This window comes from Onychostoma macrolepis, chromosome 20 (assembly GCF_012432095.1).
Source record: "Onychostoma macrolepis isolate SWU-2019 chromosome 20, ASM1243209v1, whole genome shotgun sequence".
In the NCBI taxonomy this organism is placed as follows: Eukaryota; Metazoa; Chordata; class Actinopteri; order Cypriniformes; family Cyprinidae; genus Onychostoma; species Onychostoma macrolepis.
The window spans coordinates 28,536,527-28,557,468 of NC_081174.1; the positions used below are offsets into that span (position 1 = coordinate 28,536,527).

The 20,942-nt window shown below is 36.6% G+C and overlaps 2 protein-coding genes across 6 annotated transcripts; both read left to right on the forward strand.

The window, feature by feature from the left end:
• The first annotated feature begins 3 nt into the window (after positions 1-3).
• prdm1c (PR domain containing 1c, with ZNF domain) lies at positions 4-11,479 on the forward strand. Of its 4 annotated transcripts, none has more exons than XM_058756620.1 (9): positions 4-86; positions 212-418; positions 744-1,017; positions 2,535-2,744; positions 3,334-3,456; positions 4,926-5,187; positions 6,312-7,087; positions 9,724-9,852; positions 9,939-11,479. In XM_058756620.1, the coding sequence occupies exons 4-9, from the start codon at positions 2,559-2,561 to the stop codon at positions 10,428-10,430; spliced, it is 1,968 nt and encodes a 655-aa protein (XP_058612603.1). In that variant the 5' UTR covers positions 4-86; positions 212-418; positions 744-1,017; positions 2,535-2,558; the 3' UTR covers positions 10,431-11,479. The 4 variants fall into 4 exon arrangements, with proteins under 4 accessions (XP_058612603.1, XP_058612604.1, XP_058612605.1 ...); XM_058756621.1 differs by having other exon boundaries at positions 798-1,017; XM_058756622.1 differs by having other exon boundaries at positions 836-1,017.
• A 456-nt stretch (positions 11,480-11,935) lies between these two features.
• On the forward strand, positions 11,936-20,852 carry xkr5a (XK related 5a). Of its 2 annotated transcripts, none has more exons than XM_058755841.1 (7): positions 11,936-12,131; positions 13,301-13,484; positions 14,474-14,658; positions 14,785-14,997; positions 15,934-16,103; positions 16,380-16,491; positions 17,388-20,852. In XM_058755841.1, exons 1-7 carry the CDS (start codon positions 12,029-12,031, stop codon positions 18,326-18,328), a joined length of 1,908 nt encoding a protein of 635 aa, XP_058611824.1. In that variant the 5' UTR covers positions 11,936-12,028; the 3' UTR covers positions 18,329-20,852. The 2 variants fall into 2 exon arrangements, with proteins under 2 accessions (XP_058611824.1, XP_058611823.1); XM_058755840.1 differs by having other exon boundaries at positions 12,033-12,157.
• The last annotated feature ends 90 nt before the right edge of the window (positions 20,853-20,942 follow it).

Genomic DNA, 20,942 nt, shown 5'->3' on the forward strand with positions numbered 1-20,942 from the left:
CCTCTGCTGTTCACTCAAAAACACGCCGGGCCGTGCCGCGACGTTCATTCTGAATATTAATAAGCCAGTCCTTCACTGACTGCACTGTAAGTGGTGATCAGTATCTTGTTAATTATGTGAATTGCAATCCATAGGCCTACAATTGGATTTTATTGCATTTTCATTTTATTCAATGTCACTTTTTTGCGCACTTTTCTTCTCTTTTATGTAGGCCTACTTCATGGAGCTCATTGCGCAGCGCCTGTATAATCAAACGACGTGAATACGACATAATTACTAGTCTGTTTATCACGTGAAAATGCAAATTAATTCGAAAGACTTGAAATAACGCACAAGAAATATTATCTGCTTATTTTATGGTACTTTTATGTGCTGTTTGGAGCTTGACAATCACCATCCCCTCATCCTTCTCATTAAGGTGAGTAAATTACCTCTTTTTTATTTATTTATCACTATCATTTATTTTTTTAGCCTATTTATTTATTTATTTATCCATCCATTCATTCGTGCGTTTATTCGTTCATTCATTTATTTGTAAGCCATATTTGTGTACTTAAAATATTTAAGACTTAATAATGTAAGTCTGCTTACAAAAGTTAATTCAGTTTATATGTCTCCTTCATCAGAAAATAAAAACAAAAAACTTAACATAACTGCCAATACAGGATCCTGGTTTTGTTTCATTTGAAAGTATTAGCTGAATAAATAAAATTAAATGAGTTTTTTTTTTTTTTTTTATTCAGCATTGATTATATGAACAGATATCAAAACTGACATTTCTGAGCTGTAACATATAGAGACCATGTGAGATTCTGCGAAATGCACATTCAAATAGAGAAAAAGAGAAAGACTCAGAGGGGTGGAGGAAGACATCAGGGTGGAGTTTGTCTTCAGATGATGTTTGAATGAAAACGCAAGTTTCTACACATTCAAGAGAAACCGAGACGGAGAGCCTGACTGCAACGTCCTCCTACAGACGGCTAAACAGAAGCTCACACTGACTCAACATAAGCCACAGTAAGTGATTTTTACTCTATTTGAACATGCATTTGGTCTGTTTGGTGTGGTGCGTGTGAATCAGCTGAAGCTCAGACTGATGGAAACCTCTTCAGGTCAGATGTTGAGTGTGTGTTGTGGTTGCAGCTCTGTGTGTCAGCGACAACTGCTCTGGTGTTAAGTTTCATTCTTAGTGCTTCTTACTTTGAATTCCCACATCTGTCTGACATGTCCTGGACCTGTCAAACATGTGCTTTTGGTCTTACTGCAATAAAAAAAAAAGAATAAGAGATCAATAAGAGATCAAAAAGAATCATTGCATTAATTATATTGTTCAGTAGTTTCTCATTTGTAGCTAAGGTTTCATATAATTATCAACTTTGTCTCAGATGCCTGTAAAACTCCTTAGGAAAATAAAATATACAAATAAAACAACTGGTGACATATGGTACAATAAAAGCATAGAGCCATAAAAATGAATGCAAATGAGTTCATGTTTTTTTTTTTGGTTTTGATTGCAAATGTTTGCAAAGTTTGAGATGTTGAAAAATGTGCATTTGATTTCATTTTGCTAAAGAGATCTCGTTTGTGTTTTGTCTTTTCGGTTGCACATTTTCTCAATTGATTCCTCAGTTAATTATAATTAATAATTAAAGGAATAGTCCACCCAAAAATTAAAATTTGCTGAAAATGTATCCCCCCTCAGGCCTTCTAAGATGTAGATTCGTTTGTTTCTTCATCAGATTTGGAGAAATTTTGCATTACATCACTTGCTCACCAACGGATCCTCTGCAGTGAATGGGTGCCGTCAGATTGAGACTCCAAAAAAGCTGATTAAAATTTTTTTACAATTAAAAAATTCCACACACCTCCAGTCCATCAACATCTTTTGAAGTGAAAAGCTGCATGTTTGTAAGAAACAAATCCAATATTAAGGTGTTTTAACTACAAAATGTTGCTTCTAGCCAAAATATGAATCCATAATCAATAATAAGGCTTCCTTCAGTCAAATAGTAATCTCATTTTAATTAGTAGAGAAATATGCACAGATCAAGCACTGCAGCCAAAACACTTCTTAACATATTGTGGTGCATTTTGATGTGAGTGGAAAAAATTTTCACTGAAGGAAGCGTTTAAGCCAGAAGCAATGGTTTAAAGTTACAAATGTCTTTATGATGGATTTGTTTGAAACAGACATGCAGATTTTTGCTTCACAAGACATTACCTGATGAACTGGAGTGGTGTGGATTACTGTGATGTTTTTTATCAGCTGTTTGGACGCTCATTCTGGCGGCACCCATTCACTGCAGAGCATCCATTGGTGAGCAAGTGATGGAATGCAAAATTTCTCCAAATCTGTTCCCATGAAGAAACAAACTCATCTACATATTAGATGGCCTGCAAGTAATTTTTCAGATTTTTATTTTTGGTGAACTATTCCATTAAATCAAGTAGCAACCAGAACACAACTGCATAGGAAATACAGAATGTTTTATCTTACATTGATCATCATGTGTAACATTTTCTGTCTTTCACAGGTGTAATCTCCACTCGGTTTGATTATGCCATCAAAAGCACGCACAACCACAGCAAACGAGAGCATCATTGCACAAACTGAGGAGCAGAAAGTGAATGTGAGACACAACCGTCATGATAAAGATCGTTGTGAGCCAGACTTTGATGGGTGGAAGGAAACCATTGCCCAGACATCATTACCCAGAAACCTCAGATTTGCATATCACAATCGGGTAAATACATGCATACATGTACAGTGGCACAAAAACCTATTTGGACACTTAAATCACACTTAAAAGTTAAAGGGTTATTATAGTTAAATAAAAAAAAATTGTTACTTGAAATACAGTAAATGTAAAATGCACTTAGGCAACATTTCTCATTTTTATTTAGTATTAATTATAAATATTGTGTATAGTGTGTGTGTGTGTGTGTGTGTGTGTGTGTGTGTATGTGTGTATGTATATATATGGCAAAAACACAAAACTAAATTACTAAAACTAGTAAATAGTACCTTAATTATACTAAAATAACACTGGCATGTCACAAGCACACTTTTCAATCATAATATATTTCACAAATAGTGTTTGATGGATTTAAAAAAGATCAAATTACAGATACTCTGTGTAGTAATGTGACGAACTACTCGAACTAATGCTAAGATTAATGTGTGAACCTGAGGTGAACTGACTTCAAACATCCACTAAAAATCACAAAAAATAAATTCATTAAAAGTTACACTTAAATGCTCATGCACAAAATTTCTTCATATTTCAAAGTGCTCACACCTCACATCACATACTTCTAATGCTGTTTCATCAGAAGGTGCTGGGTGTTTTCACCACAGAGGTCATTCCTGCAGGGACCCACTTCGGCCCGCTGCTCGGAGAACATCTTCACCCTGAACATTTGCCTGCAGACATTCACGGAAAACACATCTGGATGGTACGTCAGCAGATGTGAGAAAGATAAGAAGCGTGTTTGTGCATGTGTGTGTGTGTGTGTGTGTGTGAGAGAGAGAGAGATCGAAAACCATTCTGAGTCATTGGGGTTCATACTTACCAGTCATGCTTCAGGGGTGTGTGCGCTCGTGTTGGGTTTCTCTGACGCACTGCTCCTCGCTTACATGTGCCAGTAAAGCTACACACTCGTGTCTCACACACTGACTCAGCAAGGAAGTGGCTGACAGGAGCGCGCGCACACACACACACACACACACACACACAAAGAGAGAGCAGTGTTTCCAGAAAATCTTAATAGATCATTCTGATGCATTTGCAGTACCGTTGAATTTTACACGTCACATTCAGTCGATATTTTCTCAGGGTATGAAGTTTGTGGGGGGGAAATGGACTCTAAATTCATACTGTATTATTATAGGTATGACTTATACAATAAAAAAAAATTAAAAAGTATTTTTACAGGTGTATACAATAGGAAATATGCAATAAATACTTATTTAGACTGAGAATTTGCACTACCATTTAAAAGTTTGGAGTTAAGAATTGAATACTTTTATTCAGCAAGGATGCATTAAATTGATCAAAAGTGAGAGTAAATACATGTATAATGTTACCAAATATTTCTATTTTAAATAAATGCTCTTCTTTTGAACTTTACATTCATCAAAGTATCCTGATTTACACAAAAATATGAAGCAGCACATACACAGTTACAACACTGACAATAATCAGAAATGTTTCTTGAGCTGCAAATCAGCATATTAGAATGATTTCTGAAGGATCATGTGACACTGAAGACTGCAGTAGTGATGCTGAAAATTCAGCTTTGCATCACAGAAATAACTTACATTTTAACACATATTCAAATAGAAAATAGTTATTTTAAATTGCAATAATATTTCACAATATTACTGGGGTTTTTGTTTTTGGTGATCAAATGAATACAGCCTCAGTGAGCATAAAATATGGCCTGAAACTTTTGAACAGTAGTGAAATCATGTAGTATGTTTAATATACTAAATCTAGAGGGGTAAATATTGCTTTAAATGGAAATGAATTTGCTCTCTCTGTATGACCACATCAAACACAAAGCGTGCAAGTGCAGTCTCTTAAGTTCAATATTAGACTGAAAGATTTAAACAGAAAAAAGAAAGAGAGAGAAACAGGTGTTGTAAGGTCAATCAGTCGCACTGTTCTAAAGGACTGAATCAACAACTAAACCACAAACTCTCACTTTCACACATCGCTCGCACAAACAGATGTGCACTTTAAATCTGAGAACAAAACACTAATCTAATGCGGTTTCATTTCCTAAACCCGTCGAGATGCTTATTAGTGCTTGATAAGCATAACTATTGCTATTGCTCATACTGACACTGGTGGATGATTAATATAAAGTAAGAAAAAGTGCCATTTTTAATCTTCTGATTCTGTTTTTATTTTCTTACGAAGATCTTCTCAGAGGGGCGATTGCATCACTTCCTTTCTTGTGAGGATGAGAGTGGCAGCAACTGGATGCGCTTTGTAAACTATGCCCCGTCTCCTTGGCAACAGAATCTTGCCACATTCCAAATTGCAATGCAGATTTACTTCTATGTCATGAAGGTTCTAATGCCAGGGGAGCAGCTGCTGGTGGGGCGGAGCCTAGAACACAAGCAGCCAATGAGCACCAGCCTCAGAACTGCCTGTCTAAAACAGCCACTTCCCACACACTGTGAGTGACAGCCACATCAATTTCGTGCTTTTCTGAGCCATTCACCTGGAATGATTTGAAATGTAAAAAATACAAAATAAATTAATACATTTATTTTATTAGTAATATATTTTGCTGTTTCATGGGATTACAGCTTCTAAGCTTCAAATTAGCTTCATTTACTAAATTTGACACTTTTAATTTCATTGCAAGACTGTGATGGTCTTTTATTATGAGATTTTGTGTTATTTTGCTTCCATAGCATGTCATCTTTCGGGCTAGTGTGGAAGAAAACATCAAAAATACACATTTAAGAGTTGATTTTATTGCACTTTATCTATCTGCATTTGTTGATTTCAATAACAACACATATCAAAATGTGTTCTCTCTCAAAATGACTTTTCCTCCTGCAATGAGTCAGACATCTTCATTTCAGTAGCACTTACGTAAACCACAGTTTATAGTCTTATTCGTATCTATATCCTGAGGGTTTACAGAAGGGTTTGTTCATATATATTTCACCAGTTTTTAAACTTTTTATCCCTGAAAACATGTTGATTTATTTATTTTTTTTCTGGCTGTTGACAGTATTTTCTGATTTATGGAGTGATAAAAAGAGAAATCCAAAATCCCCTCTATAAAACCTTTAACTCTAATATGTTGACAAAATAATAGAAAGATATCAAAGAATTTTGAACCTGACACATTTCTGTAAATGTATACAAATTAGTGCATACTGTACATTATTGTTGCTCCTCTAAGCCCCGACTTTCTGTAACGCGTCGATTTTTACAAAGCTCATCGTTCTGAGAAGCGAGGCGTGCTCTGATTGGCCAGCTATCCAGTGCGTTGTGATTGGCCGATTACCTCAAGCGTGTGACGGAAGAATATCTCTTTGGTTTTGTGACAACTTCAGGGATCTTATCTATGCACAAACAGCTTGTAACTCTCCAAAGAGAAAGGAAAACTTGAAATCGCATCATATGACCTCTTTAAACATAACATTTTAGAAAACTTGATAATAATAAAAAAATTTTGCAATTCTTAATGTAATCAATCACTGGAGATATGTCAATTAGTAAATTTTTTTGCCAATTCGCTAGCTCAAATGTTTTGTGAATATTTTGTGTGTTTTCCTGCTTCAGCTCATTCTCAGGGTAAAGATCAAGTGAGGAGGAGAAAGCGAGGTCACACGGTCACTGAAATCCTGGATCTGGATCGCTGGACTGATCATCACACAGAAACTCCTCCAAACAAACCGTTTAACTCCATCACACAAACGAAATATGGGGTAAAAGTGACCAGAGACCTGCAGAATCCAAAATTACCTCCATTTTTAATGACTAATGCCGTCTCTGAGGTCTCTTTAAACCTGAAAATGCCATCTAGTGTGGGAAAGCATGTATACATCTCTGCAATCCCACAATCCTCTATGCCAATGTATATTTGGCCTGTTATTCAATACATGCCGTCACATCAGCCAGTGGGATTTGGACGAACAACACCACACATGTCCCATAATATTCCACCAATCCACATGTATCCACCTCTCTTGCATCCAACATCCAATGAGAATCATCTTTCATTAGCGTTGATCAATAGAGGCGACCCCAAAATTAAAGTAACAGACTCTGCAAAGAGAGAAATGAATCCTAAAGACAATAGTAAAGCAACCGATCCGTCTCTGGCTGAAGTGTCCAGTGCTGATGACATCACAGTCCAGAGAGACTCACCTGAGATGGGCGTGGCTTCCTTGGGTGGCTCCGCCTCCGCCTGTTACGGCACAGAGTCTCAGGCTGGCCAAAAGCGACAGATTGTAGGTTACAAGGCTTTACCGTATCCATTACAGAGACAGAATGGAAAGATCCAGTATAAGTGTAACGTGTGCGGAAAGAACTTCGGTCAACTGTCCAATCTGAAGGTACGTGGGTTCTTACCTTTTATGGATCTCTGATTTATTAATTGTAGTTTTAGTGTTTCAGTGAAGAATGTCCGAGATGATGATATACAGTGGGTACGGAAAATATTCAGACCCCCTTAAATTTTTCACTCTTTGATATATTGCAGCCATTTGCTAAAATCATTTAAGTTCATTTTTTTTCCTCATTAATGTACACACAGCACCCCATATTGACAGAAAAACACAGAATTGTTGACATTTTTGCAGATTTATTAAAAAAGAAAAACTGAAATATCACATGGTCCTAAGTATTCAGACCCTTTGCTCAGTATTTAGTAGAAGCACCCTTTTGATCTAATACAGCCATGAGTCTTTTGGGAAAGATGCAACAAGTTTTTCACACCTGGATTTGGGGATCCTCTGCCATTCCTCCTTGCAGATCCTCTCCAGTTCTGTCAGGTTGGATGGTAGCGTTGGTGGACAGCCATTTTAGGTCTCTCCAGAGATGCTCAATTGGGTTTAAGTCAGGGCTCTGGCTGGGCCATTCAAGAACAGTCACGGAGTTGTTGTGAAGCCACTCCTTCGTTATTTTAGCTGTGTGCTTAGGGTCATTGTCTTGTTGGAAGCTAAACCTTCGGCCCAGTCTGAGGTCCTGAGCACTCTGGAGAAGGTTTTCGTCCAGGATATCCCTGTACTTGGCCGCATTCATCTTTCCTCGATTGCAAACAGTCGTCCTGTCCCTGCAGCTGAAAAACACCCCACAGCATGATGCTGCCACCACCATGCTTCACTGTTGGGACTGTATTGGACAGGTGATGAGCAGTGCCTGGTTTTCTCCACACATACCGCTTAGAATTAAGGCCAAAAAGTTCTATCTTGGTCTCATCAGACCAGAGAATCTTATTCAGGTGTTTTTAGCAAACTCCATGCGGGCTTTCATGTGTCTTGCACTGAGGAGAGGCTTCCGTCGGGCCACTCTGCCATAAAGCCCCGACTGGTGGAGGGCTGCAGTGATGGTTGACTTTCTACAACTTTCTCCCATCTCCGACTGCATCTCTGGAGCTCAGCCACAGTGATCTTTGGGTTCTTCTTTACCTCTCTCACCAAGGCTCTTCTCCCCGATAGCTCAGTTTGGCGGACGGCCAGCTCTAGGAAGGGTTCTGGTCGTCCCAAACGTCTTCCATTTAAGGATTATGGAGGCCACTGTGCTCTTAGGAACCTTAAGTGCAGCAGAAATTTTTGTAACCTTGGCCAGATCTGTGCCTTGCCACAATTCTGTCTCTGAGCTCTTCAGGCAGTTCCTTTGACCTCATGATTCTCATTTGCTCTGACATGCACTGTGAGCTGTAAGGTCTTATATAGACAGGTGTGTGGCTTTCCTAATCAAGTCCAATCAGTATAATCAAACACAGCTGGACTCAAATGAAGGTGTAGAACCATCTCAAGGATGATCAGAAGAAATGGACAGCACCTGAGTTAAATATATGAGTGTCACAGTAAAGGGTCTGAATACTTAGGACCATGTGATATTTCAGTTTTTCTTTTTTAATAAATCTGCAAAAATGTCAACAATTCTGTGTTTTTCTGTCAATATGGGGTGCTGTGTGTACATTAATGAGGAAAAAACTGAACTTAAATGATTTTAGCGAATGGCTGCAATATAACAAAGAGTGAAAAATTTAAGGGGGTCTGAATATTTCCGTACCCACTGTATAAGGAATTTTATTATTTTTATTTCACATTTTTAGATTTTTTAAAATTAGAACTCATTGACAATATATAAAAAATATATCAGGGTTATTATAATGAACTAAAAGTGAAACCACTTTCTTACTTAAAATAAAATAACATAATCTGAAATAAAATATAAAAATCTTACAATTATTGTTTTTTTTTATTTCCACTAGTTGCCAAGGCATCAGTCCTCATTTCATTTTAGTTCAATTTTAAGTACGAAAATAACTAAAACTATAAAACAAAAAATTTTTAACTACTAAAAATTACAAATGAATAACAAAATTTGTAAAACTGTAACAAAATTGAAAATGGAAAATATAAAAAAATGAATTCAAAATATTAAAAACTATTATAGTATATCAATTGTACATAAAAATAAAAATGATAATATAACAAAAAAGTTTTTGAAAATGTTTTTGAAAGAAATCTGTCTCAAGGCTGCATTTATTTGATCAAAAACTGTAAAAACAGTAATATTGTGAAATATTATTACAATTTAAAATAGCTCCTTTTTATTCGAATATATCGTAAAATGCAATTTATTCCTGTGATGCAAAGCTGAATTTTTTCAGTGATCCTTCAGAAATCATTCTAATGTTCTGATTTGCTGCTCGAAAAACATTTCTGATTATTATCAATGTTAAAAAATATGTGCTACTTAATTTTTTATTTATTAATTTTATTATTATTATTATTATTGGAAACTAATACTTTTTTCAGGATTTTTTGAGTAGTAAGTTCAAAGGAAAAGCAGTAAATCTTTTGTAACATTATGAATGTCTTTATTGTCATTTTGAACAATTTAATATGTCCTTGCTAAATATATATACATTTCTTTTTGAATGGCAGTGCATGAATTTAAAATTTACTTATTTATTTTTAACTAAATCTCTCTCGGTTCTCGGCTCTCTGTTCTCCAGGTGCATCTGAGGGTTCACAGCGGTGAGAAACCATACAAGTGCAATATCTGCTGGAGGAACTTTTCCCAGCTGGCTCATCTTCAAAAGCACATCCAGGTTCATACGGGAGAGAAACCACATGAATGCCATGTAAGAACACACAGAGGAAAATCTCACTGCTCTCTAGCAGAGTCAATGGAGATCTCCTGTGCTCATATGATGTGTCTTGTGTGCAGGTGTGTAACAGGTGCTTCAGCAGCTGCAGTAACCTGAAGACTCACCTGCGGCTGCACTCGGGCGAACGGCCGTATGTCTGCAAGCAGTGCCCCGCCAGCTTCACCCAGCACAAGCACCTGCGGCTTCACAGACGCCTGCACGCCGCCCCGCGCTCACACCGCTGCCCGCACTGCTCTCGCAGCTACGCACATCTGAGCAGCCTGCAGATCCACCTGCACCAGTTCTGCCCCGCCTCCAGCCTCACAGGCTCCGCCTCTCAGCTGTGCCGAGCCAATGACGAGATCCAGAGGTTTGATCTGAGTGAAGGTGCAGGGAAGCTTGAGGCTGGCATGGAGGCGGAGTCTATAAAGAAGATGTGTCGGGTGATCTGGGCGGTTGCAGCTCCACCTGTCGTCCAGCAGGGAGCAGCACAGGCCCAAACAATGACACCTGATTCATCCAGCACTCTTTCTCCAGAGGTTTCCTTTAGACAGGAAGAAGATGATCAGTAAATTGTCTGATATGTTATTTTCGAATTAAATTAACACTTTTATTCAGCAAGAATGCATTTAGATGATCTAAAAATAACAGTAAAGACATTTATAATGTAAAAAAATATATATTTCAAATAAATGCTGTTTTTTTTAAACTTTCTATTCATCAAAGAATCCTAAAAAAACAGTTTCCACAAATATTTGAAGCAGCACAACTGTTTTCAACATTGATAATAATCAGAAATGTTTCTTGAGCAGCAAATTAGCATATTAGAATGATTTCTGAAGGATCACGTGACACTGAAGACTGGAGTAATGATGCTGAAAATTCAGCTTTGATCACAGGAATAAATTGCATTTTACAATATATTCAAACAGAAAACAGTTATTTTAAATTGCAATAATATTTCACAGTATTGTTGTTTTTATTGTATTTCTGATCAAATAAATGCCTCGGTGAGCTTAAAGACTTAAAAATATTACTGACCCAAAAACTTTTGAATGATAGTGTGTGCTAATATATTATGTTATATGAATAACATCTAAGTGCACAGTACTAAATGTTGCACATTGGTTTTATTTGTTATTATTAAAGTACTGACAAAGACATCTTATATAGTTTTAAGGGGAGATCGGGGCTTGTTGTCACACTGGGTTTTATTTGTGTTTTTATCCAATATCATCATTTTTGTGTAATATCATATTTGTATAATAACAGCTGAGCACAGTCAATCCAAGCAAACAAGCATTCAGACAAGAGTCAGCTGCTGAAGTTAGAATTAAGTTTGATTTTAACTGAAACTGTAGTCTCAGAGCAAGAGTATTTTCATAAATGTCAAATAGCTGAAAGCTGGCATGTGTTTTATAAGTTATAATTGTACATAATTTATTAATGCCTAAAAGAGTGGTTTAATAGTTTTGATGCTTTTTCTATTTGTGCTATTTCATGATTTTTTGTTTAATAATTCTTACTGTTTTTTTTAGAATATTTTGCTATTTAAACAACCATTAAATAGACTATAACACATTTCAATACATATGTGGCTTTTTTTTTTAAACATTAGGTGTGTGTGTGTGTGTGTGTGTTAGAGAGGCGTCCAGCTGATATCACATTTCTCTTTTGTTGACCTACAGAGCAGCATCGTGTGTGTGTGTGTGTGTGTGTGTGTGTGTGTGTGTGTGTGTGTGTTAGAGGCGTCCAGCTGATATCACATTTCTCTTGTGTTGTCCTACAGAGCAGCATCTGTTTGTAAACATCCGGGTCACAGTAACACACACACACACACACACACACAGAGAGAGAGAGAGAGAGAGAGAGAGAGAGAGAGAAATAGGTAAGCCTACACATAATGTAACATAATTACAGAAATACAATAAAACAAATCCATCCATTTATTTAAAAAATTATATATATATATATATATATATATATATATATATATATATATATATATATATTATACAATTTTTATTATCGGATGCGCGTTACTGTCTCTTTAAAAATCCAGAAGCGTGACGTCAGATATTTTGACAGGACGACGGAGAAACCGGATCCGCCGCTGACAACAACAACAAACACAAGATGTCTCGCGGAGCGCCGAGCCCCGGTCGGTGAGATGCCGGTAACGGAGCGGAGAGGATGCGGCGCGTGCTCGAGCTGCTGGCGCGTGCTGCTGCTCACTGCGTCCGCGCTCGTGCTGCTGGCGGAGAGAGCGGCGTGTGAGTGACCTTATACCGCATCACAGGTGCATCCGATGCACCCCATTTATCACAACATGACGACCGTTACTGTGTTTATACCACGATATTTTCACGGTACTCCAAAGAATACCATAGTACTACTACTGTAGATCCATAATACGTCCAAAACATGATATCACAACGGTGTAAAATATCATGGTGTAACCATGGTACCTGTTCAAAACCATGGTACATTTCTATAGACTTTTTGTGTGGTTGCATTTTAAATGAGACCGTTGATGACCTCTGGTTGGTTTACGTGATGCAGCTGTGGCTTGTCAAATAATACTTTAAAAATTACCATGGTACTATAATGGATTTTTTGGTAGTACCAGGGTATTTTTGGGCGCATCATGTAAATACCCTGACATCTGATTTTATGTACATATGAAGCAATAATAAAAATCGAATATAATGTTTTGTATAAAATATAATTTATATTATAATTTAAATTTATATATTTACTTATATTTAATTTGTCAAATTATAAAATTATATATAGGCCTATATATATATATATTTATTTATAATTAGCCATGTATATGTATAAATTTAGTATATATATATATATATATATATATATATATATATATATATGATATTATATTATAAATGTATGTATGTTTGTGCGTGTGTGTGTGTGTGTATATATATATATATATATATATATATATATACATGGCTAATTTATTATACTAAAGCCAAAATATTATTAATGTTTTTAAATATAATATTTTATATACATATTATTTTTATTATTAGTAGTAGTAGTAGTATTTTTCATCTGGAAAATATTTACAATTTAAATCTGCTTTTAGAGTATTGTTGCATAGATGTAGATGTATAAAACTAAACAGAAACATTTTCAATATAATTACATTTCTTTTGAAATGCTCTTTTCAAAATAAATATTGTTCCAAAGTAGCTTTAGAAATTTAGGGATCCATGAAAACATCTGATCTACTTTGACTTTTCTGTCAGAAATGACAGGTTACAGAATTGTTTTGATCATATCATTTTTTCACCTGTATTTACTGTGATATAATCTCATCCCATTTCACTGCTGTTTTGTTATGTTGAATATTGTAGCGATAATCTCATACAGCACAAATTTTTGATGGTAACACGTGTTCTCTATGGTTCATCAGTGGTCTGCTGTGTGGGCTTCTACCTGTGGAAGGAGGAGCTGTGTTTGGCCGGACTGACCTTTGCCCTTTTGTTGCCGGGGTCACTGGTGCAGGTGTTCAGTTTCAGGTGGTACAGGGCCGACGGAGACAAACGGACATGCCACAATTTCATCATACACACACTTCACCTGGGCATCTTCAAAAGGTGTGTGTGCGCATCAGTTTAAAGAAATCATTCATTCAGAAATTACAATTCTGTTAATTTACTTCACGGGTTGTCAGTCAAATCCTTTAGATGTCAAATATTTATCCCCTGAGAACTGAAGTTATTATTCCAATAATGTAATGACTCATTTGCATGTTTGCACCTGATGTTGGCTAATGGTCACATGACATGCAAGTAAACAGATAATGAAAAAAAAAATCTGCTGAAAATGCACTCACCTCAGGCCATTCAAGATCTAGATGAGTTTGTTTCTTCATGGGAGCAGATTTGTAGAACTGTAGCCTTACATCACTTGCTCAGCAATGGATCCTCTGCAGTGAATGGATGCCGTCAGAATGAGAGTCCAAACGGCTGATAAAAACATCACAATAATCCACAAAGCTGTGTGTTTGTAAGAAACAAAATTAATATTAAGATATTAATGCTTTCTCCAGTTAAAAGGTCATCTTGTCGGAATCAGGAGAGAAATATGCACAGATTAAGCACCGTTTACAAGTGAAAACAGTCCAAAACAGCTCTAAACAAATATATTAATGGATTTTGATGTGAAAAGACAACAGGGGATGGAAATTTTTACTGGAGGAAGCGGTACTTGTATTTTGGCCAGAAGCAACAGTTTAAAGTTAAAAACATCTTAGTGATGGATTTGTTTCTTAAAAACATGCAGCTTTTTACTTCACAAGACATTAATTGATGGACTGGAGTGGTGTGGATTACGGTGATGTTTTTGTTTGGACTCTCATTCTGACGGCACCCATTCACTGCTAAAGCTTAATTTCTCCAAATCTGTTCCTGTGGAGAAACAAACTCATCTACATCTTGGATGGCCTGAGGGTGAGTAAATTTTCAGCTGATTTCCATTTTTGGGTGAACTATTCTTTTAATTTTCATCAGCTGATGAATCCCCTGCAGTTCCCTCACACACTGTGTCTCGTGAGCTTCACTGTAATGTGTGTGTCGTGTGTCAGGTTTTGGGATTGCAGTGTGTGTGAATGGACGGCTCAGGGCTCGTCGCAGTCGCATGCGCAGGAGGTGATGCAGCATGCAGATGTGTCTGCTCTGCGTCTGTTGGAGGTTTTGCTGATGACTCTACCGCAGACGCTCCTGCAGACGTACGCTCTCACCGTTACTGACTACGGCCTCTCATCTCCAGGTCAGTCCTGAGACAGAAAGCTGTTCGAAAACAATCATTGTTTGTGCAATTTTGTTTGGTGATGCTAAGGGTAACATTCATACTGCAGATAAAAACATTGCACTCTCCATGTGTGTGTTTTTGCAGTTGCTCTATGTGGTGCCGTGTGTTTGCTCTCGCTGTCCTGGGCACTGGTGCTCTACAGCCGGGCCTGTTGTCTGATCCGTCCTGGGCATTTGCAGATGCCGCCGGCGGCTCTCCTGTGTCAGCTGCTGTGGAGGATGGGCATGTTAGCCGCCCGCTTCACCAGCCTCGCCCTGTTCACCCGCACCTTCGGCTGCTGGGTCATCGGGGTCCTGGGTGAGTCTGAGGCAAATCAGCTCTATAGATGTGCATGCCCAGGTTTTGTTTTTGAATCTCATGAGGAAATGACTCGCTTAAGAGTCAGTAAGATTTTTTTTTTCTTTTTAAGAAATTATTACTTTTATTCAGCAAAGACACTAATTTTTTTTCAAAAGTCACAGTAAACTTTTGAATGGTTATGTATGATTTCATGTTACAATCAAAAGAAAAAAAATGTGCACCAAAAAATTTTGAAATCCCAAAATAATATTGAAAAACATACTGAGAAAATACATAAATATTTTGCACTCTGTATTTAGGATTGTTTTTTTGCATTATTGTTTTTGCATTGTTTGTAAAATTCAGTAAGATTTTTTTTTTTTTAATTAAATAATACTTCAAATAAGTAGGATGCATTAATTTTATAAAAAAAATACCATAAAGACATTTATAATCTTACAAATAATTTCTATTTCAAATACATGCTCTTCTTTTGAACTTTCTATTCATCAAAGAATCTTAAAAAAAAATGTATCACGGTTTTTCACAAAAATAGCATAGCTATTTTCAGCATTGATGATAATAATAAGACATTTTTCTTGAGCACCAAGCTTTACCATCACTTGAATAAATTACATTTTAAAATAGAAGAAAATTAAAAAAAAATAATGTTATATTGAATTGTAATAATATTTCACAATATTATTTCAAACTATAATCAAAATAAAGAAAACTGCACCAAATTATAAAACTAAAAAAAGTTTGCACAAAAAAGGGGATCAAATCAAATATTTTGCACATCATGCGATTATTTTATTGACAATTAAGTGCATTCTCCCCCAAATGTATAGCCTGTGAACAGTTTTTATAGCATAATGTTAGTTGACACACACAATAATATTATGAGTTTGTATAAGACGTCTCTTAATCTTTGTGCATCTCATTTTCTCCCAGCGTCCCATTGGTTGATGGCTGCGCTGTGGTTGGTCTCGCAGCAGACTGACATATATGTGGGTCAGTGGTCATGGCGCGTGTTTAACTTCATTCTGGGAGGCGTGCATGTGTTTCTGTTTCTCAACGTGAAGGACGGCCCGTCCCGCTTCCGGATGGCGGGATTCTACACGGTACAAACACACACAATCTCCAGTCCTTATGAGAGCATGAGATATATTTGTAGTATTTGTTGAATATTTGTGCTTACAGTGTTTTGGTCCGTGTCAGTTACTGTTTTTCTGGTCTGTTTACACCATTAAAAACACTTTGTCATACTCTTAAATGGCTAATATAACTTGCACAATGTATATTAGAATATGGATGTAAAGGAATAGATCCTGCAAAAATTGGTGGAGTTATTACTTTAAGCAATAGAGTGAAAGCTGTGTTGTTTCTGTGCTGTGTAGGTGATGCTGCTAGAAAATGCTACTCTGCTATTGGCTGCATCTGACATCCTGACTGATGCATCATGGGATAGCCTGACCGTCCCTACTGCTGTGCTGTGCAGCTTTCTGCTTGGTGAGAGTTTGTGTGTGTGAGTGCATGATAGAAAGACAGATCTCCATTAGAGAGGTGTCAAATTATGAAAAATAATGAAGACACCCATAAAAAAGAATGTATTTTTATGACCATTTTCATTGTTAATTTGCACAGAAATTAAATGTGTTTGGGGAAAAGTCTTTTATTTAATAGAAATAGGGGATGTATTTAACTTGGTGTGTAAAATAACTGATATGACACAAAAATGCTATTTTATATTAATAAATTGGTATGATCCTTCAGAAATCATTCTAACATGCTGATTTGCTGCTTAAAAACATTTCTTGTTATTATCAATGTTTTGCTGCTTAATATATTTGTGGAAGCCATAATAAATTTGATAAATAGAAAGTTCAAAGAACTGCATTTATTTGAAATAGAAGTCATTTGTAACATTATAAATATCTTTACTGTCACTTCTGATCAAATTAATGTGTATTTGTGTTCTTTTTTAAAAAAAAAGAAGACCTCAAACTTTTAAATGGAAGTGTTTAAATAAAAATAAATATTTTCTTAAAAATTATTACCCTTTCATTACCCTTTCATATTTTTTGTTATGCAGTTGTTTGGATCTATTCAGCAAGCCTTTGAAACTATGTTATTATATTACATGAAAATATTCCTGTCTCTGAAAGATTCACAAAAATTATAAGTGATTTATAATATATAAAGTAACATTTATATTGATAAAAATACAAAATAAATAAATTACACAGACAATTCTTTAAAAAACTCTAACCAAAGTAATTCATTTCTGAACGTGCAGTTCAAATATGAATGTAGTTGCTATAGATTCATAACTGCCCTCCTCTAGTAACATTTGCATTTGATCTCTTTCAGCTAAATTAAATGAATTGCTCTCTTATCTCTCTCAGGTTTGACGTCCCTGATGTTGTACTATCGTTTCCTGCATCCCAAGTCCACTGAAATCTCTCTGGGTTTGCATCAGCATGCACACATGGGCCGAGAGTGTCTTCAGCATGGAGATTCGTCCTTCTCTCTGGGGGACAAAAGTCTTCCTCTGGCCCCTCTTCCCGTCCTCTTCCCGTCTTCTCATCCTTCCTTCTCCCTCTCTGGGATCCCCGGCTCTCTTCTGGAGCATCCTGGGAGCTGCGGCGTGAAGCCGGACGGAGAGTGTCGCCACCATCACTGGCTGCTCATCCGCCTCGCCCTGAAAACCGGCGACCCGGTTAAGATCAACGGGGCTTATGGGGCGGGGGGCGTGTCCGAGATACTGGTGGTAGATCGGAAGGGAGCGATCATGGAGGACGGGTGCGTGTCCACTTCGGAAAGCCGGGACGATACGATGGCGCCGCTGTCCGACTGCAGGGAGGAGTTTGAGAGCGTGAGTGAAGCCAGAGAGGAAGACGACGCGGAAGACAGCCTCGAAATGGAGAGCCCGTTAGAGTCGCCCGCATCCGAGTGCAAGCGGAGCTCGCCGGAGGGAAAGTCTGTTTTTGGGGACAGTCCTGAACCCAATTATTGCCCCACCGAATCCAGCTCCACTTTATACTTCAGCGCTGACCCACAATCCCCCAGCAGCTCCAGTAACCCGCGTCTGGACCGCGAGACGCCCTTCGGTTTCGGTTCTGGAAGCGGGTTGGAAACTCTAGACGAGTTGAGCCCTATTTCCACAGACGGCGGGCTGCACAGGGATCTCGTCCGGGGGCTTCTGGGCCGAGCGGGACCCTGCTACACCTCCGCGCCCGGACTGAGCGGGCAAGGGCTTCCGGAGGGTTCTGGGATGCACCTCAGGGGCCCCCGCAGGCAGGTGGTTCTGTCCCGCAGGGGTCCGGAAGAGGACGGGGGCTTTTAACAGCATATGAACAGCAGCTTTAAGTGGCGTTCACACCGGTTTCCAGCACGAAAGTTGTTGCAATGTGGGCGTGTCTTTAATGTCATGCAAATGAGCTTCAATGGCAACTACCAATGAGAGTGAAGATGATCTAAATGAAGCAAGAAGGAGAAGCAGTTAATGTCTATGTGAGCGTTTCACTGTTTTGTGTAATTTGTCTTTGCCCACATTCAGGGATGTAATTTAAAAAATGATTCGTGGAAAACTTTATCAGAAATTGTCGGCAATGAGTTTCATTCATGCAATCAAATGATCTGATGCAATTTCAATACTGTATCCCTTCCAGAATGTGAATTTTTAGTGGCAGAAAAACACATTTTATATATATATATATATGCATATATACACTACTGTTCAGAAGCTTATGGTTGGTTTTTTGGGGTTAGATTTTTTTCTAAAAGGAGTCTCTTCTGCCCACCAAGACTGAATTTTGTTTGATCAAAAATACAGTAAAAACAGTAAAATTGTGAAATATTATTACTATAATTACTATATATAATTATTATTATAGTCAAAGCTGAATTTTCAGCATCATTACTCCAGTCTTCAGCGTCACATGATCCTTCAGAAATCACTCTAATATGCTGATTTGCTGCTCAAGAAACATTTCTCATTATTATCAATGTGGAAAACAGTTTTGCTGCTTTTTTCATGGAAACTGTGATACACTTTTTTTAAGTATTCTTTGATGAATAGAAAGTTCAAAAGAACAGCATTTATTTGAAATAGAAATCTTCTGTAACATTATTAATGTCTTTACTGTTACTTTTGATCAATTTAATGTGTTCTTGCTGAATAGTACAAACTCCAAAATCGTACCGACTCCAAACTTTGATATATGTATATAAACACATATAAATAATAGTTTTACAGCCTGCATACAACCGCTTTTTGACTGTCAGTGTAAACGGGGCATTAATTAATGAAATACAAGCAGCTGAAACTTGAACCCGGTTATATGATATTTAAGACAATAGAATGGAGTAAAATATTTAAACATACTGTCTGAAGGAACAAAAACTTTTTTTGAATGTTTATTATTCTGTTGTTCTGTTTTTAGTTCTCTCTCCGTTTATGTTCAGAATGGAATACTGCACAGTATATACTGTCTACTTTTTAATAAGTATGTGAAATAGTATGAAGTGAGCAATGATAAATAAGCTACAGTATCACATGATTAAACAAATTAAACAAGCGGCATCTAGTTATCATCTAAAAAATAACAATGGTTATTTTATAGTTTTAATCCAGTTATCTGACAAAATGGTTGCCAGTACAAACAAATACTGACAAAAAAAAGTAATGTGTGTATTTCATGCATATAGAAAATTAGCCTACTTTGTACTGTATAATCTACTGCATGTATGGAAGTAAGCCATTCTGAACATAACCAATAAAAATCCACATGCTGTTGGTTTGAGCCGAAAGCACAATCTTATCCTCTCAGACTGTGATGTAAATCACTCTTATGAAGGGCTGTAGTCTGGATTATCAGTCTTTGGCATACAGTGCCTGATACAGACACAAAACTCACCTTAGAACATAATCGGACTCTGAATATGTAGATTACCATATAATTAATAAGGGTTTTGTAATGGCAGATGCCATTGGACTGCTCCATATCCTTGCATATGAATATCTGCTCTCTGAAGTTTTCTGCTAGTACTTCAGTCATTTGTATCTTGGATATTTCTCGCTTTGTCTGATCCACAAATCTTTGGATTTGCCTTTCAAAGGATAGGTCAGGTTTGTTTTTTCATAATTTTGTATTTTTCAGGTTTCAAAAATTAACCTTAACCCTACGGTAATATTAATTATTTCCCCTGGTCATTTGGGGTATTTCAAGTGTTACAATTGCACCCTAATTTTAAATGTTCTGTATTTAATTTAAATTAATTTATTTATTTAAAGGATTTTTTTTATTTAATTTAAATTTAAGTTTATATATATTACTTTTTTTTATTAGTTTTTTTTTTTGTTTTATTATGCATTGATTTGTTCATGAATTTATCAAATATTTATAAAGCTGATACATGGTTTGTGCTCATCTTTACAATTCTGTACAAATGACATTTAAAAAAAAATAAAAATAAAATAATAATAATAAAGATATATTTGATGCATTTGCCTTGGACAGGAGCTCAAGGGTCATACTATGTTTCAGTGAATATCTACTGGAGTGGTTTTTCACTGTTTGAAGTGTTCACTGTGTGTGTTTTCCATTGTTTTTCATGAAGGCATTTTGAGAGTGTGTATACTATCTAATAACTGTTATTATTTGGCATGCATTATTCTGAAGGATGTCTGTGCTCAAACAGTAGTGCAGGGTTATGTCCCCTAACAGGTCAATATTTGCAATAATTTCAATGCAAATTCAGCCATAAGATTATAGAGGTTTGCAGATAATGTGAATGAAAGTTTGTTTGGTTTTCCTGGATGTGGATTGTTTGCTCTTCTGGTGAATTCCATTTACTCATTAAATTAATTTCACAGGAATTATGAACTTGTTTTAATATGTCTCTCACATATGTCTCCACTTTTGAAATGTCATTGTCATCAAGCTTATTTTTATCTC